Source organism: Doryrhamphus excisus, linkage group LG17, assembly GCF_037039965.1.
Source record: "Doryrhamphus excisus strain RoL-2023G ecotype Guam linkage group LG17, RoL_Dexc_Guam_v1.1, whole genome shotgun sequence".
Classification (NCBI taxonomy): Eukaryota; Metazoa; Chordata; class Actinopteri; order Syngnathiformes; family Syngnathidae; genus Doryrhamphus; species Doryrhamphus excisus.
This window is the reverse complement of record NC_136373.1, coordinates 15339508-15361054: the sequence shown is the minus strand read 5'-3', so window position 1 is coordinate 15361054 and position 21547 is coordinate 15339508. Positions and strand designations below refer to the sequence as shown.

General features: G+C 42.2%; 1 protein-coding gene across 3 annotated transcripts in view; it reads left to right on the top strand.

The window, feature by feature from the left end:
• The window catches only part of creb5b (cAMP responsive element binding protein 5b), a 71178-nt gene that overhangs the window by 4453 nt on the left and 45178 nt on the right, over positions 1 to 21547 (top strand). For all 3 annotated transcript variants that reach the window (XR_013630191.1, XM_078798118.1, XM_058085598.2), the window contains exons 2-5: positions 6096 to 6166; positions 6273 to 6366; positions 8517 to 8638; positions 11846 to 12003. Coding sequence is in view for 2 of the 3 variants with exons in the window: in XM_078798118.1 (XP_078654244.1) it covers positions 6113 to 6166; positions 6273 to 6366; positions 8517 to 8638; positions 11846 to 12003 (428 nt within the window). In the remaining variant the exon portion in view is untranslated. The remainder of the gene's footprint in view (positions 1 to 6095; positions 6167 to 6272; positions 6367 to 8516; positions 8639 to 11845; positions 12004 to 21547) is intronic.

The window sequence follows — 21547 nt, the reverse complement described above, 5'->3', positions numbered from 1 at the left end:
AAAGTGTAACCAAATTTCCTTTTGCTAAATTCAAACATCTATATCAAATTAGAGCCAAGTGCTTTTTTTCTGAGCAAAGGATATTTAACGCTGATTATGTGGAGTGTGAGAGGCATTGGGTAATATACAGAATTAATGATTACACATTTTAAGCCTCATATGGTTTGAATTTCCTAACAAATGTGCAAAAGGTCTATTTGAAATACATACAGAAAGACAAATGTTTCAGCTCGAGATACCCGTTTTTTTTTTTTAGTTTTGTTTTCCACAGTAGTTAATATGACAAATGAGCTTGACAAAAAGCAGAAACAGGTTAGAATGGAAAAACCAGAAACTTGTCATCTTCAGCTCAGTTTGTTTGTTGTGTCAAAGTCGGACCAGCTGAGTTTTTCAGGGGGCCCACGGCGACCCAGTGACAGAAAGAGAGACCAGTTGGTACTCTGACAGAGAGACCCTGTCCAGACCCTGTTCTGCAGGCTTGGTCATGAAGTACAGCTTGTTGGGGGAAAAACAGCACTGCTTAGCATAACACAATATTTGAGTGTTTTGACTGTGCTTGAGGAAATAGTCTGTAGTCATTAAAAAAAAAAGGCATATTTGCTAAGTAGCGTACACGTGACATCTGGTGTTGGTGAAATAATCATAAATGTGTTGTGTGGAATTAATGTTGGTTGTATAAAACATGTATTTATCAGTGTTGTATAATATTCCGTATACTTGTTAATATAGTTGAAAGATCCGACTCAGTGCACCAACAATAATAATAACACGCAATTCATGCGTTGGACGACTTTTTATGATCAGAACCCGGATTCACACACGAGCCAAACATGCCAGACTTTAGGTTGGCCTAGTGTGAATGTGACTTTAGACTTGGGACTTTAGTTCCCAAGCAGCCCCTTAGAGGGTCGAACTTAGTGGTTCCTATTCATAGCTACTATGCACCTTTTTAAGAATATGCCATAACTGAATTCATTTAGTGTAAAATAAACATTCTGCAGACCCCAAACTGTAGCTCTCGGACCCCTGGGGGGTCACTCTGAGAACCGAACGGCTCTCAAGTACGGCACAATGAATACAATACAGTTGATTTTCCGGAACGTATTTTGACTCTTATTAACTCAACAGGTTTGAAGTCTATGTCTTCATACGCCTCAATTATGCAAAGCTATATTACTGCAATTTTCCTCAAATTGTTTTGAGTTGTTCTGATAATTGCTCTTGAGCAAGGTGGCGACTGTCATTAATTATTTGTGAGAGGAAATGTACACTGAGGGAACGTGCCATTTTCAGTCTTTCTATTTATCTGTCATTATTTCTCATGACCTTACAAGGAGGAACTGCATTATAATAATGATTCGTCTATGTTGGGCGTGCATGGCTAATCGTGCCGTGTCCCATGGCCTCTTCTTCCAATTCCGCCAAAGGAAAAGGTCAACAAACTTCAGAAAATGGCAGCACCCTCACACCTACCAAACATGGTGGACTTTATTGTTACTTATGATTACGCCCTTAAATGACACAGTTCAGGTCATGGGAGGTTACTACTGCCTTACAAGTCATATTGCCTGAACTGGGACCCCCAGATTAAAAGTCTGATGCTCTACCGACTGAGCTACCCAGGCTCCGTGGAGATATCCTACCATAGAACAGGTTACATCACAAATGCTCAGCTAGAAAGAAGGAAATCACACCCTAGTTCGGCACAGTGAGATTAGACATGAATTAACTATGATCTGTAATTAATTGATCTAATTAATCTTTTGTATTCATTCATTTTGTACCGCTTTTCCTCACAAGGGTCGCGGAGGGTGCTGGAGCCTATCCCAGCTGTCACAGTGGTGGCCAGCCAATCACAGGGCACATATAGACAAACAACCATTCACACTCACATTCATACCTATGGACAATTTGGAGTCGCTAATTAACCTAGCATGTTTTTGGAATGTGGGAGGAAACCGGATTACGCGGAGAAAACCCACGCATGCACGGGGAGAACATGCAAACTCCACACAGAGATAGCCGAGGGTGGAATTGAACTCGGGTCTCCTAGCTGTGAGGCCTGCGCGCTAACCACTCGTCCGCCATGCAGCCTGTATGTTCATTCATTCATTCATTTTCTACCGCTTATCCTCACAAGGGTTGCGGAGGGTGCTGGAGCCTATCACAGCTGTCTTCGGGCAAGAGGCAGGGTACATCCTGGACTGGTGGCCAGCCAATCACAGGGCACATGTAGGCAAACAACCATTCACACTCACATTCATAGCTATGGACCCACGCATGCACGGGGAGAACATGCAAACTCCACACAGAGATGGCCAAGGGTGGAATTGAACCCTTGTCTCTTAGCTGTGAGGTATGTGCGCTAACCACTCGACCACCGTGCATCTTTTTTAATTTTACCTAAAAATTGCTCAGGAAAGCCTTCACTTACAGGTATTTTTATTGAAATTCATTACATTGTGGCAGAGCACCCCTATTTTCACGTCTCCTCTTCGCTACTCCCCGCTCCTCACCTTGCCTTCTTAACAAGTTGACAATGGGAGCCCATCAACAGATGCTGAGTTCGCCCCTAAATTAGCCCAAAAGCAATGAAACTTCAGGGTGTGACTTCATACAAAAACAATAAAATTAGACAATAAAAAATTACATTACCATTACCACATTACCAAAGTGCTGATATTTTACACATAGTACACATGACTTTGCGGCTGTAATGATTGACACCCTGATTGAAGCCTCAGGCAGCCCGACTTAACTATAGTCCCAATGTTGTACAATAATACATGCAGACTCCTTGTTAAAAATCCCAGGTGGAACCTTTTTACAGATCGGAAAGAGTTGAAATTAGAAATGGGTCCTCGAAGAAAGAAGCTTTTGTGCAGTAGTTTGAATTTTCCTCCATAATTATTTTTTGTAATGTGTTTACAAGGCAGGCAGGTCAATCTTTTGTCCCCATGAAGTTGGGGGAGTTGAGAGTCCTGCTCAAGGGAGAAATTTGACTGTTTTTCTTTTGTAGCATTTCCTCATTTTTTTTTTATCCAAAGCAGAGATTATCTTGTATAAATCCTCAGAGATAGTCACTTTCCACCCTGAAACACACCACCCGAACAGGGTACTTGAACCCTTGACCCTCAGATTAAAAGGCTGATGCTTTACCCAAGAAGTCCGTGTTTGCTGTTTTGCTGTTTCACATTTGCAGCATCGAGTCAAGGTTGTATTTTTCCTAAACGCAGCCAGGGGCCTCTGAGCCTTTAAAAAACGCCACAATGTCGGCCTTGGATTGATCTTGAGAAGCAGTTAAAATGTTTTCATGTGCTGTTTTTCCCTCTGATGCTCTGCCATAAATGTATTTTTAGCTGAATGCAGAATGTATTCTTGTGCTGATGGTCATGTGTACATTTCAATTACAGTAAGTGAACAGAGGGATGAGAGATTCGCTGAATTTGTAGACCTATAATTTATTGTTTTTTTTGTTTTTACATGCCATATATCGTACAACAACATAAGGACAGGAGTTTATAAAACCTTTGTCACAGATTTGTTAGACTCATTTCAGTACTTTTTTGGCAAATTACTCGTTTCAGAATCAGAATCAGAATCGACTTGCATACAACGAAATTTGAGTGCAACCCTTTGGTGCATTTTGTAGAAGGTAAAAATAAGAATATAAATAACAATATAACAATATAAATAATAACAATATAAATATAAAAGTGGCAGGTGCTGTCCATTCATTCATTCATTTTCTGCCGCTTTTTCCTCACAAGTCGCGGGCGGTGCTGGAGCCTATCCCAGCTGTCTTTGGGTGAGAGGCGGAGTACACCCTTGACTGGTGGCCAGCCAATCAGTTCTAGTCAGTTCCAGGGTCAAACTGTTTCAGACTGATCATAAAACATGTACAGTTCATCACAGCTAGCTGGTCCCGTTTTGTAACATTATTAGAGCCCTCTAGACATTAAATAGCACCCCTATAGTCACCGTTACACTTATATTACCCAATATAGTAGATATTCATTCATTCATTCTCTACCGCTTATGCTCGTGAGGGTCACGGGATTGCTGGAGCCTATCCCAGCTGTCTTTGGGCAAGAGGCGGGGTCCACCCTGGACTGGTGGCCAGCCAATCACAGGGCACATATAGACAAACAACCATTCACACTCACATTCATACCTATGGACAATTTGGAGTCGCCAATTAACCTGTGGGAGGAAACCAGAGTACCCGGAGAAAACATGCAAACTCCACACAGAGATGGCAGAGGGTGGAATTGAACCCTTGTCTCCTAGCTGTGAGGTCTGCGCTAACCACTGGACCGCTTTGCCGCCCTAGGTGCTGTTCAAAATAAGTGTAAAAACAATAACCTATACAGTAACAAAATGTAGAATTACAGTCAAAAACACAATAACATATACAGTACCAAGATGTAGAATTGCAGTAACCAAATGTGGAATTTCAGTAAACAAAATGTAGTATTGCACTCTAATCTTTTACACATACTATCACTCTATGTGTCTTGCAGGATCAGTCAAAATAGTCTAAATTTGTGAATATAGGGGTGCTATTTCATGCCTAGAGGGCTCTAATAATGTTACAAAACAGGACTTCACTAATCACGGACCAGCTAGCTGTGATGAACTGTACATGTCTGACACCCTGGAACTGACTAGAACTGATTGGCTGGCGACCATTCCAGGGTGTGCCCCGCCTCTCGATCAAAGACAGCTGGGATAGGTTCCAGCACCCTCGCGACCCTCGTAAGATTAAGCTGTAGAGAATGAATGAATGAATATCGACTATATTGGGTAATATAAGTGTAAAGGTGACTATAGGGGTGCTATTTAATGTCTAGAGGGCTCTAGTAATGTTACAAAACAGGAATTTACTCATCACGGACCAGCTAGCTGTGATGAACTGTACATGTTTTATGATCAGTCTGAAACAGTTTGACCCTGGAACTGACTAGATCGGATTGGCTGGCGACCAGTCCAGGGTGTACCCCGCCTCTCGCCCGAAGGCAGCTGGGATAGGCTCCAGCACCCCCGCGACCCTCGTGAGATTAAACGGTAGAGAATGAATGAATGAATGAATATCTACTATACTGTGTAATATAAGTTTAAAGGTGACTATAGGGGTGCTATTTCATGTCTAGAGGGCTCTAATAATGTTACAAAACAGGACCAGCTAGCTGTGATGAACTGTACATGTTTTATGATCAGTCTGAAACAGTTTGACCCAGGAACTGACTAGAAATGATTGGCTGGCGACCAGTCCAGGGTGTGCCCCGCCTCTCGCTCAAAGACAGCTGGGATAGGTTCCAGCACCCCCTGCGACCCTTGTGAGATTAAGCGGTAGAGAATGAATGAATGAATATCTACTATATTGGGAAATATAAGTGTAAAGGTGACTATAGGGGTGCTATTTAATGTTTAGAGTGCTCTAATAATGTTACAAAACAGGAATTCACTAATCACGGACCAGCTAGTTTGACCCTTGTGAGGATAAGCAGTAGAAAACGAATTTTTATTGTTGTTTTACTAAAAACAAAAGTGTACCTTGCGATGTTGCGTTGTCACTTGCCATTCATGTTTCTGCCATCATTAGAACCGACTAAGTGAACTTGACAGTGAAATGACCGCTTCGTGGATGAAACTTGAACACATAATCCCCAAACCCCCAAAACGACATTTAAGTGTAACATTTATCCGCCTTAGCCAATTTGCCCCCTTTTCCACTCTAACTGGCAAATTATCGAAACAATTGAGAGGAAAAACAATTTTCCCGGGCCAGCAGTCGCGCTCCGCTCCCAGATTGCGTATAAGCTTTGTTTCCACATTAACCTGTCAGGTGTCCCACAAGGAGACATTACTGAAGCAGTAATTTTCAGTCCTTGAAAACTCCGACCAATTGTAATTAATATAATATATAATACAAAGAGTGAAATGTGAGTAGACAACATTTATTATCGAAATTACCTTGCAGCTGTGCAATATAATTTTATGTCACATGTACTTTTTTTTTCCCCCTCAAGGATGCTGGTGAGGAAACATGCGCCACTTACTTCCTGTCTTTCTTTTTTTTGTCCTTTTTCCAGTTTAATGACAAGTTGTGATGAACTCAGACCTGGAAAGGCCGTTCATTTGCAATGCTCCTGGCTGTTCTCAGGTGAGTCTGTGGAGAAAGCTAAAGGAAGCTAACTAAGCTTTCGCCGTGATATTAATTTCTATACTTGCACATCTTTGTTTTTCCTTTATCATGCACAAAAAAAAAGCGCTTTCCCACCGAAGACCATCTGATGATCCATCGACACAAACATGAGATGACCCTTAAGTTTCCTTCCATAAAGAACGACAACATGTTATCAGGTGAGTTACGGCTTGCCAGTCGCCTGTAATCTTCACGGTGTGTCTTGTTTACAGTCATGTGACTCACACAGGGGGGGGGGCGGCGACATGCTGACATACAACTGAGACAACCAACTTTATTGAATATTTTGACACTGGCTTGATTTGCGGTTCGGCTATCATTAATGCTGATCTTATACCTGGGTGTTTATGTAGCCTTCTGGATGATTCTACCCTACTTGTAAATTATATTTATAAGTTTACAAACTTGCAGTCACTGTGAAAATGAATGGCATTTGCAATGAGGGTTGAATAATGTGGAGTGCAGCTGTAAATACTGTAGTTATGCTTTATTAACCCCATGAGGGACGTAAGAAAATTGAAAAATAGGCCACAGATGACTAATTCTGGGGCAGTCTCGGCTAGTTTAACAATACCGTACAGTAATACGACTACTGCTATGGCTAATAAAATAAAAACAAGTTTACATGGGACCATATCTGCTGAGCACAGAAATGAAAATGATAACTTTTGATTATAGGTTTTATCCGAGTACTTCGGTTTCCTCACACATTCCAAAAAGACTCCAAATTGTCCATAGGTATGAATGTGAGTGTGAATGGTTGTTTGTCTATATGTGCCCTGTGATTGGCTGGCCACCATTCTAGGGTGGGCCCCGCCTCTCGCTCGAAGACAGCTGGGATAGGCTCCAGCACCCAACGCGACTCTTGTGAGGATAAGCAGTAGAAAATGAATGAATGAATGAATTGACACCTTAGCTATGTGGTATAGGTAACAAAGCAAATTAGTGTAACATGTAATAATATATCTCATTAATATTTTTTCATTTTATTTTTAGTAAAAATATTCTAAAAAAATAATATAAAAAATATATATTTTAGTAAAAATTTATATAAAATTTTTGGGTTTAAAAAAGCTTTAGACACCCCTGATCTTGTCAGAGCCAATCATGTGTAAGTGTTTTTTTGTGTTTTTTTTAATATACACCATTAAAGTTAGATTACATTACTTGGCCATATTAATTAACTATACAATTCCAACTAATTAAGAGAACAGAGACTGTCTATATGTGCCCTGTGATTGGCTGGCGACCAGTCCAAGGTGTACCTGGAGACTCGCCTGGAGTCAGCTGGGGTAGGCTCCAGCATACACACAATTAATATTTTTTTTATCATATGGAAGCTTCTTGCTTTCATTCATTCATTTTCTACCATTTTTTCCTCATGAGGGTCACGGGGGTGCTGGAGCCTATCCCAGCTGTCTTCGGGCGAGAGGCGGGGTCCACCCTCGACTGGTGGCCAGCCAATCACAGGGCACATATAGACAAACAACCATTCACACTCACATTCATACCTATGGACAATTTGGAGTCGCTAATTAACCTAACATGTTTTTGGAATGTGGGAGGAAACCGGAGAACTTGGAGAAAACCCACGCATGCACGGGGAGAACATGCAAACTCCACACAGAGGGTGGGATTGAACTCGGGTCTCCTTGCTGTGAGGTCTGTGCGTTAACCACTCGACCTCCGTGCAGCCCTGCTTTCATTCACTTTTTGCTTAATTTTTTCCATATCCTGTAATTGTTTCGTCAAGGAGTTTACCATGAACTAAATACAGTTAGCACGTTGAATTTCCCAACTTGTAAGTATGAAAATATGCCAAAAATATGAATCTTGGCTTCATAGGTCAACATACAAGTCAGAGTCAAACGAGCCTTGCTCTTCCTGAAAGCAGATAAACAAACTCCGAGCTATGCTTTTAGCCTTTGAAACAACCCTGATCCGAAAATCACCCTGGACTGTCTGAAACCTGAGCCATGTGCACCCCCCCCCCCTCCTCCACCCCCCCAACAAAGCCAAGTTGAATACCACAGCTTTGAGTGAGCTCAACAAATGAGACTCCCGCATGGTAGGTGAGTCCTGTGCTTTATCAGCTGCAGCGGACGTGTCAAAAGAAGTCCCCCCCCCCCCCACAACTGCCCCCCCCCTCACCATCCCATCGAAAATTGTCATGTTTTCTTAAAAATAATAGCAACCACATTCGAGCGATGAAGCTTTTGTTTTTCATTCCGTCCATCTCAAACGCGTACGCTCGACGTTAGCATCACACCCAAGCCGGTACTTATTATTGCTTCTGCTTTATTCTCAGACCAGACGCCAACGCCAACGCGCTTCCTGAAGAACTGTGAGGAGGTGGGACTGTTCAGTGAGCTGGACTGCTCCATTGAACAGGAGTTTTGCAAGGCCCAGGAAGAAGAGGACTCCAAACAGGTACTGCGCCAATAGAAGCCTCGGGTTAAAACAGGTGAACCCAAAGGACACATGCACTCACGACAGAGGTCAGGTCAGGTGCTGGTGACCTCTGGCCATCAATCATGTCACTTTTCTGCCGCGAGCGGGAGAGTTTAGTTCACTTTGTCTTGGTAGGTTTACAATGCTGGGATTGCTTTGTGTGCTCTGAGTAATTGTGTCTGATAAATCATGTGATGTGTGCTGACCAATTCAACGGGAAATTTTGCTATTTCTGCAATCAGCCGCGTCAGCACTGACAGGAATGAGGCAGTAGATAGCAAGGGCAAGACGAGTGGTGAGCACGCAGGCCTCACAGCGAGGAGACCCGAGTTCAGTTCAGTTCAAATACGTTCCTTCCAGTGGTGTGTCGGTCATGAACGAACAGGTCAAAAGAACTACTTATTTTTTGTGAACGGAATGAACTAGGTCACCGCCACTAAAATACCCGTTCAGTCTGTTCAGTTGCAAATGCTTTTTTTTTGATTGGCTGGAGAGTCAAATTGGCTATCTGCGTGCTCGGAATGAACGTGAACATGAGTGAACGGACTGACTCGACACAGCTGTTCAGTTCACATACGTTCATTCTAGTGATGTGTCGGTCATGAACGAACGAGTCAAAAGAGCTAGTTATTTTTTTCAGCCAACTAAAAGACCGAAACCAAGAGATTGACTGGCACTCGTCGGCCGTTCATCCATGGCTGACAGTTGAGTCGGAATGAACGTGAACATGAGTGAACGGACTGACTCAACACGGCTCTTCAGTTCACATACGTTCCTTCTAATGGTGTGTCGGTCATGAACAAACGGGTCAAAAAAACTACTTATTTTTTGTGAACGGAATGAACAAGGTCACCGCCCCTAAAATACCGGTTCAGTCCGTTCAGACCGAAACCAAGAGAGTGGCCGGCACTCGTCGGCCGTTCATTCATGACCGGCAGTTGAGTCGGAATGAAGGTGAACATGAGTGAACGGACTGACTCAACACGGCTGTTCAGTTCACATACGTTCCTTCTAGTGGTGTGTCTGTCATGAACGAACGGGTCAAAAGAACTACTTATTTTTTGTGAACGGAATGCACAAGGTCACCGCCCCTAAAATACCCGTTCAGTAGCAAATGCTTTTTTTTATTGGCTGGCAGTTGAGTCGGAATGAACGTGAACATGAGTGAACGGACTGACTCGACACGGCTCTTCAGTTCACATATGTTCCTTCTAGTGGTGTGTCGGTCATGAACGAACGGGTCAAAAGAACTAGTTATTTTTTTCAGCCTACTGAAAGACCGAGACCAAGAGATTGACCGGCACTCGTCGGCCGTTCATTCATGACCGACAATTGAGTCGGAATGAACGTGAACATGGGTGAACGGACTGACTCGACTCGACTGTTCAGTTCACATACGTTCCTTCTAGTGGTGTGTCGGTCATGAACGAAAATACCCTATACCCTAAAATACCCGTTCAGACCGAAACCAAGAGATTGACCGGCAGTCGTCGGCCGTTCATTCATGACCGACAGTTGAGTCGGAATGAACGTGAACATGAGTGAACGGACTGACTCGACACGGCTGACTGGGTCGATGCACGGGGGGAGATCACAGGCTAACGACCAATTGATCGAAATGAACGGAATGAACAGAATGAACGGAATGAACGAAATGAATGAAATGAACGAAATGAACAGATCTTTTTACTGAATGAACCGGAATGATCACTGAATTCACTGAAATGAACGGTTTTCCTTCTCCTCTCACGTTTGTTGACAGTGACAGACATGACTAGCAGGTGCAGATTTGTCAATCACTACTGGAGATGAGTCCAGAGATCCAGTTCTCCGCTTGTAACTTCAAATAAAAGTTAAAACACCCGGGACGCTTCTGCTGACAAAAGCCATGGAGACACAGTGCACACTTTGTTTGGGGGATTCCTTTGTACGTTGGAGAAAAACAATCATCATACAAAAAGGCTTTGGAGATGTGGCAGATGAAGAAGACATATTGGTACCTCTTATCTAATCTGTCTGGAAAACCTGCTGTTGCTAAGCATGTTGTGGAGGTGTTTTGACTCTGGATCTTGTCTGTGCTCGGGTCAACCCCGTCTAGCCTCCCCAGTCTGTGTGCTTTATGACGGGAGCCAGCCAGTGCACGGTCAGCAGGAGGTGAGACAGAGCTAGACTCTCGGGGGGCTTCGTAGCAAAATACACAGAAGTGAGCGGTTGAAAACACGGGTGTCCAAAGTGCGACTCGGGGGGCCATTTGGAGCCCGCAGCTCATTTTTATATGTTTATCTGTGATATATATATATCACTTCAGAACAGTTTTTAGGGACATACTGAAAAGAAAAAACTATTTGTTTATTATGTGTGAAAAAAGTTAGATATTTGCCAAATAAATCTAGTTTTTTTGTATGCGGTAAGAGTGTCACAAATTACATGAAATAAATACTTGTAAATACATTAAATTACAATAATTAATTACAGTAATTGTTTTCAGGAAGAGGGTTCACTCTGTGCATTGGTTTCAGCACCATGGCGCCTTTGTTCCATTGAACAATGGCAGGAACGGAGTGAGCCCTTTTGCACTTCTGTCAGTCATACAGTCTCTTTGTCTGGGTGGGTGGAGACGGGGCCGCTAGCATACACACAGAGTGCAGAGGAGTGTAACATAGTAGAAATTATATTAGTAGATTGCTAAATATTGTGCCATTGTACTGGCCGCACGGTGGACGAGTGGTTAGCACGTAGGCCAAACAGCTTGGGTTCGATTCTCCGCTTGGACACATCTCTGTGTGGAGTTTGCAAGTTCTCCTCGTGCATGCGTGTGTTTTCTCCAGGTAAAAAAAAAAAACATGCTAGGTTAATTAGCAACTCCAAATTGTCCATAGGTATGAATGTGAGTGTGAATGGTTGTTTGCCTATATGTGCTCTGTGATTGGCTGGCCACCAGTGCAGGGTGTAACCCCACCTCTCTCGCCTGAAGACAGCTGGGATAGGCTCCAGCATACCCGAGACACTAGTGAGGATAAGCGGCATAGAAAACGGATGGATGGTGTCATTGTGCTTTCTCGTGTCACTTGGTGGAAAAAGTATAAAAAAATATATAACAGTAAAAAATACTAATAAGAAAAAATTTTAAAAGTAAAAAAAAATATCTATATTTTTTCTCTTTTTCTTTTATTTTTGCTTTTTCAGAACATCTCTCTGCACGGCCAGGCGGGCCAAGGCCAACACCAGCAGTCCCACTCAAGAATGGGCAACCATGATACCAGCATAGTGATCCAGCAGGCCCTCCCCTCTCCCCAGTCCAGTTCCGTCATCACTCAGGCTCCATCCACTAACAGACAGATTGGGTGAGTAGCTGACACTTCCAGAGGAATTCAATCATCTCTTAGTTAATTAAGAATTATCACGTGACTCACCACCAGTTGAAATATCATCACAACGCAACCGGGTCTGCGTTCTGCTCTTCGTTTCGGCATTGTCCCTGAGCGGAACATACCAAAGATGAAGTCATTGTTAAAGCCCCGGCAGACACGACTGAGGCTTTAACAATAGTTTAACATTTCATGTTCTAATATTGCTCTTTTCACTGCGGAGGGAATGACAGCTGTAGAGATGGGATTCTCAGTCATTCCACAGGTGTGTAATAACACCACCAACAGTGGAACATCTAAGGTGGAACACATTCCATCCCAGGAGGCTAGTCCGTCTCTAATTTGTTCAAATACAAAACAAATATTCCCATTGGAAGTAAAGGGAATACAGTTAATCCTGCTCAGGGTTAAACTGTCGCAATTTTTATTAACTGTAAAGCATTTTTAACATTTCACAAGTGTAAAAATAAGTACTTTTCTCCACACTGTTTTTACTCAGTGACGGTAAAAATAAAAATGTCTTTCCTTATTTTTCTCAAGCCGCTGTACCTCTCTTTGAAAAGGCCTGCCTCAGATATTTTTAAATATTTTTTTTGTTGTTATACATATATACATATACTATAATACAACTGACATTGTAAAAAAATCACATGATTTGAGAATAAAGTCTTAAAATTTACTTGAAAAAAAGTTTTAAATTTATTAGAATAAAGTTGTAAATTTACGAGAAAAAAATGGTGAATTATGATAAATATGCCTGTTACAATGGAGTGTTAAAATAATCCTAGATTTTGAGAATAAAATCAAACATTTACGTGAAAAAAGGGTGAATTTTAGGAGAATAAAGTCCCAAATTTTCAGATAAAAAATAAAAAATTTTGAGAAATAAAGTCGTAATATCTTTGCCCAAGGCCAACGGTCACGCAGGTCTCCCCTTTTCATAGCTGTCTCGGGCAATGCCTGTTACGTCAGAGTGTTAAAAGAATCAGAGATTTTAAGAATAAAGTTGTACATTTCTATGAAAAAAAGTGTGAATTTTACAAGAATAAAGTTGTAAATTTTCAGATAAAAAATTGAATTTATGTGAAATAAAGTTGTAAATTTACGAGAAAAAAATGGTGAATTATGATAAATATTTTTGCCCAAGGCCATAGCAATGTCTCAAGCAATGCCTGTTACAACGGAGTGTTAAAATAATCCTAGATTTTGAGAATAAAATCAAACATTTATGTGAAAAAAGTGTGAATTTTATGAGAATAAAGTCATAAATTTTGGATAAAAATTTTTATTTATGAGAAATAAAGTCGTAATTATCTTTGCCCAAGGCCAACGGTAACATAGGTCTGCCCTTTTCATAGCTGTCTCAGGCAATGCCTGTTATGACTTAGTATTAAAATAATCCTAGATTTTGAGAATAAAGGCGTACATTTCCGTAAAAAAATTTTTTTTAATTTTTTGAGAATAAAGTTGTAAATTTTTGGATAAAAAAAATTTATTTATGAGAAATAAAGTCATAATATTATCTTTGCTCAAAGCCAAAGGTCACATCAGTCTCCCTTTTACGTAGCTGTCTCAGGCAACGCCTGTTACAACTTAGTATTAAAATAATCCTAGATTTTGAGAATAAAGTCGTACATTTCCGTTAAATTTTTTTTGAATAAAGTTGTGAATTTTCTGATAAAAAAATGTATTTATCAGAAATAAAGTCCATTACAAGACTATTGCCCAATGCCAAAGGTCACATAAGTGTCCCCTTTTCATAGCTGTCTCAGGCAACGCCTGTTACGACAAAGTGTTAAAATTAAGTTTTCTCTCGTAAGTTTACAACTTTATTCTTGAAAAAAACTACTCTGTATTTTTTGTTGACTGAAATCGGCATATTCTACAGCACTTCTATGAAAGTGTAGCGGTTATTTTAAACACTTAAGTTACCAAATACGCTTCCACGCATCATAAAAGGATAAAGGAATTTATGTAGCGAGACTGACATCTTTCAGCTGTGTTGGAGCTGAATGTGCGTGAACAAAGATCTTCATGGAAGTACCGTTTTTTCTCATCACGCTCTTAGTATTACGCTGACCTCCTTAGCTTCCTCATCCCTATAACTTCAACCACCTGCAGACTTGTGCCAGGCCTGTGTTACTTTAAACCGGCCCCATCTCGGCGGATCGGTGCGTGCTGCGTCGAGGTTGTCCTGTGTAGATTTACAGCTTGAGAAGCTAGTGAATATTGGATGGGAGGCCCATCACTATAAGCCTGAGTGACACCCTGTCAGGCCCTTTGTCAAGGACAAGGATGGAATTTCATCTCCTTTTGGAGGAGCAGCCGCAATCACGGCCAGTAACAGAAACTTTGCCGGACCTGCTTCACCTGAGTTTACCTGTCATTAAAAGCTCCTCACCTTCTCGCTGTCTTAATAATAATGAGCTTGTGTGTCATTAGTGCTGTTACTTCTAGCATAAATTCATAATATGCTTTCTGAACGCATCACTTAATTAAGGATGCAGAAATAGCAAAAAAAAATGTGATGATGTGAAGAAATGTTTAATCCTCCAGCTTCAGCCAATGACAGTTGCTCTAAGACTGGCTAGCTTCAACCTCAAATATCCAAAATAACTTCATCTCCATTGGTTACTTAAAACAGGTAACAGGGCGATTTTAATTTTAAGGCACAGTCCGATACTGAGAGTCTACTGTGTGACAAACAACCATTCACACTCACATTTGGAGTCGCTAATTAACCTAGCATGTTTTTGGAATGTGGGAGGAAACCGGAGTACCCGGAGAAAACCCACGCATGCACGGGGAGAACATGATAAGATATATGATACTCATAAAATAAATGTTTAATAATATATCTCATTAATAATGAATTAATTTTATCTGTACAATATGCAGAGGACCAATAAATAATGGCCCCCTGGCTGCAGTTTGGACAACCCTGGCCTATAACATTCACACTAGAACTTCCTACAGGAGGTCCTATTCATATTTTGACCTTGGTCACATCTTTTTGTAATTACTGCTGGTGTATTTTGCACGTGTATGATAATACTATGTTAATGTATTCAACACTGCAACTTTATTTAAAAGAACTTTATAGACTGTAACTAACTAGCCTCATTTAGAATGGAGAGGTATGTGTCTAGAAGTCTGGGTGGTCATTGGATAAAAAAGCTGATTTTTGTCCCGCCCATCGGATGCTCAGCGTCTCTGGTGTTCTACGGAGTAGTGGGCTGGCCCGGACGCTCGGCTTCTGCATGTTGAATGGATGATCTGTTTGAGGCGGAATCCCTTTTTGATTGACAGTGAAATTAGCAAATCAGCTTTTCATTCCGTTGTTCTGAACTGATATCCTGCGACGTTGTCTTTGTTAAAAACGACTCTCGTTGTTTGTAAATAAACACGTTTATGACGAAAGTCCCACCCTCGGCCATCTCTGTGTGGAGTTTGTCCCACATTCCAAAAACATGCTAGGTTAATTAGCGACTCCAAATTGTCCATCGGTATGAATGTGAGTGTGAATGGTTGTTTGTCTATATGATTGGCTGGCCCTCTCGCCCAAAGACAGCTGGGCTAGGCTCCAGCACCCCCTCCCCCGCCGCGACCTTTGTGAGGACAAGCGGTAGAAAATGAATGAATGAAAGTGTAAAGGTGACTCTAGGGGTGCTATTTCATGTCTAGACGGCTCTAGACATGTTACAACTGTTACAGCTAGGAGACGAGGGTTCAATTCCACCCTCGGCCATCTCTGTGTGGAGTTTGCATGTTCTCCCCGTGCATGCGTGGGTTTTTTCCGGGTACTCCGGTTTCCTCCCACATTCCAAAAACATGCTAGGTTAATTAGCGACTCCAAATTGTCCATAGGTATGAATGTGAGTGTGAATGGTTGTTTGTCTATATGTGCCCTGTGATTGGCTGGCCACCAGTCCAGGGTGGACCACGCCTCTCGCCCGAAGACAGCTGGGATAGGCTCCAGCACCCCCCGCAACCCTCGTGACGAAAAGCAGTAGAAAATGAATGAATATTTTGGGGGGGATTTTGCACGTTTATGATGATAGGTTAATGTATTCAACCCTGCAACTTTATTTAAAAGAATTTTATAGACTGTAACTAACTAGCCTCATTTAGAATGGAGAGGTATGTGTCTAGAAGTTAGTAAAACTTATTAATTTTTATTCTTTATGGGAACAATAGGCGCACAGAGATTGCATTGGTAAAATGATTGGTAAAAAGAATATCATTTTAATCTCAGCGCCGTTCGCTTTGTTATTGTTGTTGTTCCTCAACCCTGTGGAACACACAACGCGGGCATCCAATGAATTAGGATAACAAGTCATTTTCATTGCTCCACAATGTTTACTAAAGAGCTTTGAGGCTTGGAATCAATTAGGATTGGCTTTCCTCAAGTCCATTTACTTTCGACTTGAGCTGGGCCGCTTGCAGCTGTGAAACCCGAGGACTTCTTTCTCCCGCTCCCTCCTTTTGCCTCGCCTTTCTCTTTCTCCGTGTCCCTAAAAATGGTCTTCGGGGAGCGACACTGACACAAACCAGTGTTAAAAACCCCATAGTAAAAAACAACAGATCTGAAAGTCACGTCCGTGATTATCGTACAAAAGAAAAACACATTTAAATACTTTCTGATTTTCCAGTTGTAAACATCTGAGTTATGTCAGAGTTAAACGTATCGGACGTTACTAGTCAACTATGGCATACAACCTCAACTTTCTTCACTCGGACATGGGCGGGGGCACAAAGTATTAAAAATGACATGATTCTGCTCCGACTCCTGAGAGGATTTCCGTCCAGTTGTTTCCATTACATCGTACAATCAGCTTTAATGGAAGCCAGTGGTGATTACAGTACAGATGTCTGATCCATATTCCACCTTGTCAGAGATATGCGTGTCTTTCAATGATATCATACTGGAGTTTTTATTGTTTTTGTTTTAGTCAATGGTCCTGCAAAATAGTCATATCAAAGCCGTAACTGTAAATTTTTGTGGGTTCTCACAATTAAATGACATCCTCCAATCGGATGATGCATGACTTCACACCCCTGTCCTGGTATTACAGCATTCCCTTAGACGGAATATTCATTTGTTTATTCCATGCTAGTACCTTTTTATACAAATTTAAAAATGCACGGTGGACGAGTGGTTAGCACGCATGCCTCACAGCTAGGAGACCTGTGTTCAATTCCACCCTTGACCATCTCTGTGTGGAGTTTGCATGTTCTCCCCGTGCATACATGGGGTTTTTTCCGGGTACTCCGGTTTCCTCCCACATTCCAAAAAACATGCTAGGTTAATTAGCGACTCCAAATTGTCCATAGGTATGAACGTGAGTGTGAATGGTTGTTTGTTTATATGTGCCCTGTGATTGGCTGCATGGCCACCAGTCCAGGGTGTACCCTGCCTCTCACCCGAAGACAGCTGGGATAGGCTCCAGCAACCCCCGCGACCGTTGTGAGGATAAGCGGTAGAAAATGAATGAATGAAAGTGTAAAGGTGACTCTAGGGGTGCTATTTCATGTCTAGAGGGCTCTAATAATAAAACTGTGATAAACTGTACATGTTTTATGATCAGTCTCTCACCCCAAGACAGCTGGGATAGGCTCCAGCACCCCCAGTGACCCTAATGAAGATAACCGTTAGAGAATGAATGAATGAATATCTACTATATTGTGTAATATAAGTGTAAAGGTTACTGTAGGGGTGCTATTCCATGTCTAGAGGACTCTAATAATGTTACAAAACAGGAATTCACTCATCACGGACCAGCTAGCTGTGATGAACTGTACATGTTTTATGATCAGTCTGAAACAGTTTGACCCTGGAACTGACTAGAACTGATTGGCTGGCGACCAGTCCAGGGTGTACCCCGCGTCTCGCCCCAAGACAGCTGGGATAGGCTCCAGCACCCTTGTGAGGATAAGCGTTAGAGAATGAATGAATGAAAATCTACTATATTGAGTAATATAAGTGTAAAGGTGACTATAGGGGTGCTATTTCATGTCTAGAGGGCTCTAATAATGTTGCAAAACAGGACCAACTAGCTGTGATGAACTGTACATATTTTATGATCAATCTGAAACAGTTTGACCCTGGAACTGACTAGAACTGATTGGCTGGCAACCAGTCCATGGCGTGCCCCGCCTCTCGCCCCAAGACAGCTGGGATAGGCTCCAGCACCCCCTGTGACCCTTGTGAGGATAAGTGGTAGAGAATGAATGAATGAATATCTACTATATTGTGTAATATAAGTGTAAAGGTGACTGTAGGGGTGCTATTCCATGTCTAGAGGACTCTAATAATGTTACAAAACAGGAATTCACTCATCACGGACCAGCTAGCTGTGATGAACTGTACATATTTTATGATCAGTCTGAAACAGTTTGACCCTGGAACTGAGTAGAACTGATTTGCTGGTGACCAGTCCAGGGTGTGCCCCGCGTCTCACCCCAAGACAGCTGAGATAGCCTCCAGCACCCCCTGTGACCCTCGTGAGGATAAGCGTTAGAGAATGAATGAATGAAAATCTACTATATTGAGTAATACAAGTGTAAAGGTGACTATAGGGGTGCTAATTCATGTCAAGAGGGCTCTAATAATGTTACAAAACAGGAATTCACTCATCACGGACCGGCTAGCTGTGATGAACTGTACATGTTTGGATGATACTAATCGGTGGATCTATCGGAGCATCTCTAATAATAATTGTAATAATGGGATTGATTATTATTGTTACAAAATGGTGACTTTAGCAATGCCTCACTGTGTGCAAACGTGTGTGTTACATCACAGCTCCAAAGCGAGTCAATTTTGTGGTTTGTTCTCCATTGTTGCATGAAATGCTCAATATTTTTCACAACTTTGAGCCACCAGCCATTTGCGGTCCTTATCTTTCCTTTGAAAGGAAATAGAAGCTGCTTTTAATTCAAAACATGTGCAAGGTTGCACATTTGCTCCGAGCTTTCGTCCGTGTCGATTTTATATTACTCGAAATAATGCAGGGTTTAAGTTTTTCCTTGGGGGGGGGACTCCGATAATTCCTTCACATTGGCTGCCACTTTCTCAACAATTGAAGTCAGTGTGTCGAGTTTTACAACAGTGGCGCCGTATCGTGGCTTTTAATTTCTAATCGTTTATGCAATGTGCATTTTCATGCGTTGCAGAACACCGTTTCCCCATGCCTCCAATAAAACGACCGTGCCCACAGAGGGCGTCTGGTGTTGTTGGAGTTCCTTAAATATATTTATATACGTATATCTACATGCTGGAGTTTAAAGCCTCCGCACCAGACTGGCCTTTTTTGTGTTTCTGTAGATAAACTTTAACCTCATAGACTTGACAATTTAAACAAAACACATTTTATTATTGTTTATGATTGGTTTGGAGAGATAAGAAAGAGAGGGGGGGGGTCTTTTCCTGAGTGCAGGGGAGCAAGACCTCTACAAAATGCCTGAGGTGGCCCCTCATGTCCCGACTTGACAGGCACACTTCTCCACATGCGAACATGAGCGTAAGTCAACCATACATTGTAGCTACACACACTTTAGGCAAGGGGGGATTGTTGGGGTTGGGGGGGGGGTGCTAAGCTTCAACATGAGCATGAATTAAAAGGTCCCGGAGAAGCAATCATGTTGAAAAAGAGAGAAAAAAAAAGAAAGCGGGATGTACATCTGACCTGAATTAAGATGAGCTCATTGTGTACTGCGCTGCGTTTAATAGTGCGTTTGCAGAGGAACGCCCGGTCTCTGTTCCCTCTCATTCCAGCGGGGCTGTGTCATCCCTGCCCCGGGGCCACCACACATGCAGCCTCCTGCACAAGCAAAACTCACACACAGGGACGCGCCTCGCGAGGATCACGGTACGGGGAAGTGTGGAAAAGAGGGGGGGATCAGAGGTATAGACAGAGGGGAGGAAGAAAGGGATCAGAGGTGGATGGAGGAGAGGAAGAGGGGGCAGGAGGTGCATGGAGGAGAGGAAATGAAGGATTCAGCAGCGAGGGGAGGCATCGGATGGGTTTAGCAGGACGACGGCGAGTGGGGTTTTGCAGGAGAGGATAAGAGATTTGTTTGCACAAGGAAAAGGAAAAGAAAGATCATGTTTTAAAAAGGAATTAAAGACTGGGGACAGATTGGGAAATTAATGTGAAGATGAATCATCATTCTGGTGGCAAGTGTGCAAAAGCTATAAACTGTCAGATTTGGTGGGAGAAAATTGAAAGGCTTGTTTCTGGATCCCAAAAAAAGACTTGTGTTTCCACAGCAGGTTGGGGGAGTGACATTACATTTTACTATACATATCTTTTCCCATTATTTAAACATAGTACATTGCAGTTTGATGCCGGTGCCGTGGCTTTGAATTCTCCTTCCATTCTAGTCCACAGTATTGTTTTAAATAGGGTTTTGTGTTCTAATCCATTGTAACACAGAAGAAAGTGCATGATTATCTGCAGTGTTGGGTACGTGACTTTCATTCATTCATTCATTTTCTACCGCTTTTTCCTCACAAGGGTCGCGGGGGGTGCTGGAGCCTATCCCAGCTGTCTTGGGGCGAGAGGCGGGGTACACCCTGGACTGGTGGCCAGCCAATCACAGGGCACATATAGACAACAATTCACACTCACATTCATACCTATGGACAATTTGGAGTCGCTAATTAACCTAGCATGTTTTTTGGAATGTGGGAGGAAACCGGAATACCCGGAGAAAACCCACGCATGCACGGGGAGAACATGCAAACTCCACACAGAGATGGCCGAGGGTGAAATTGAACCCTGGTCTCCAAGCTGTGAGGTCTGCGCGCTAACCACTCGACCGGTATGTGACTTTAAAAAAGTAATTACTTATAGTAACTAGTTACTTCTCAAGTTACAAACTGAGTTACTCCACTACAAAAGTAACTAGTTACCAGTAAAAGTAACTATTAGCAATTTTACTAAAACCTTAGCCAATCCTCATTGCTTATGTGATCTAAACACCTGCCCACTCAAGTTCTCTGATTGGCCGAAGACACAATTTTACTAAACCTTAGCCAATCGTCATTGCTTATGAAATCTAAACACTTGCTCACCCAAGTTCTCTGATTGGCTGAAAACGCAATTTTACTAAACCTTAGCCAATCCTCATTGCTTATGAAATCTAAACACTTGCTCACCCAAGTTCTCTGATTGGCTGAAAACGCAATTTTACTAAACCTTAGCCAATCCTCGTTGCTTATGGGTTCTAAACACCCGCCCACTCAAGTTCTCTGATTGGCCGAAGACGCAATTTTACTAAAACCTTAGCCAATCCTCATTGCTTATGTGATCTAAACACTCGCCCACCCAAGTTCTCTGATTGGCTGAGAGACGCAATTTTACTAGAACCTTACCTACGGACAATGGACAATTTGGAGTCGCCAATTAACCTAGCATGTTTTTGGAATGTGGGAGGAAACCGGAGTACCCGGAGAAAATCCACACAGAGATGGCCGAGGGTGGAATTGAACCCGGGTCTATGAGGTCTGTTATGC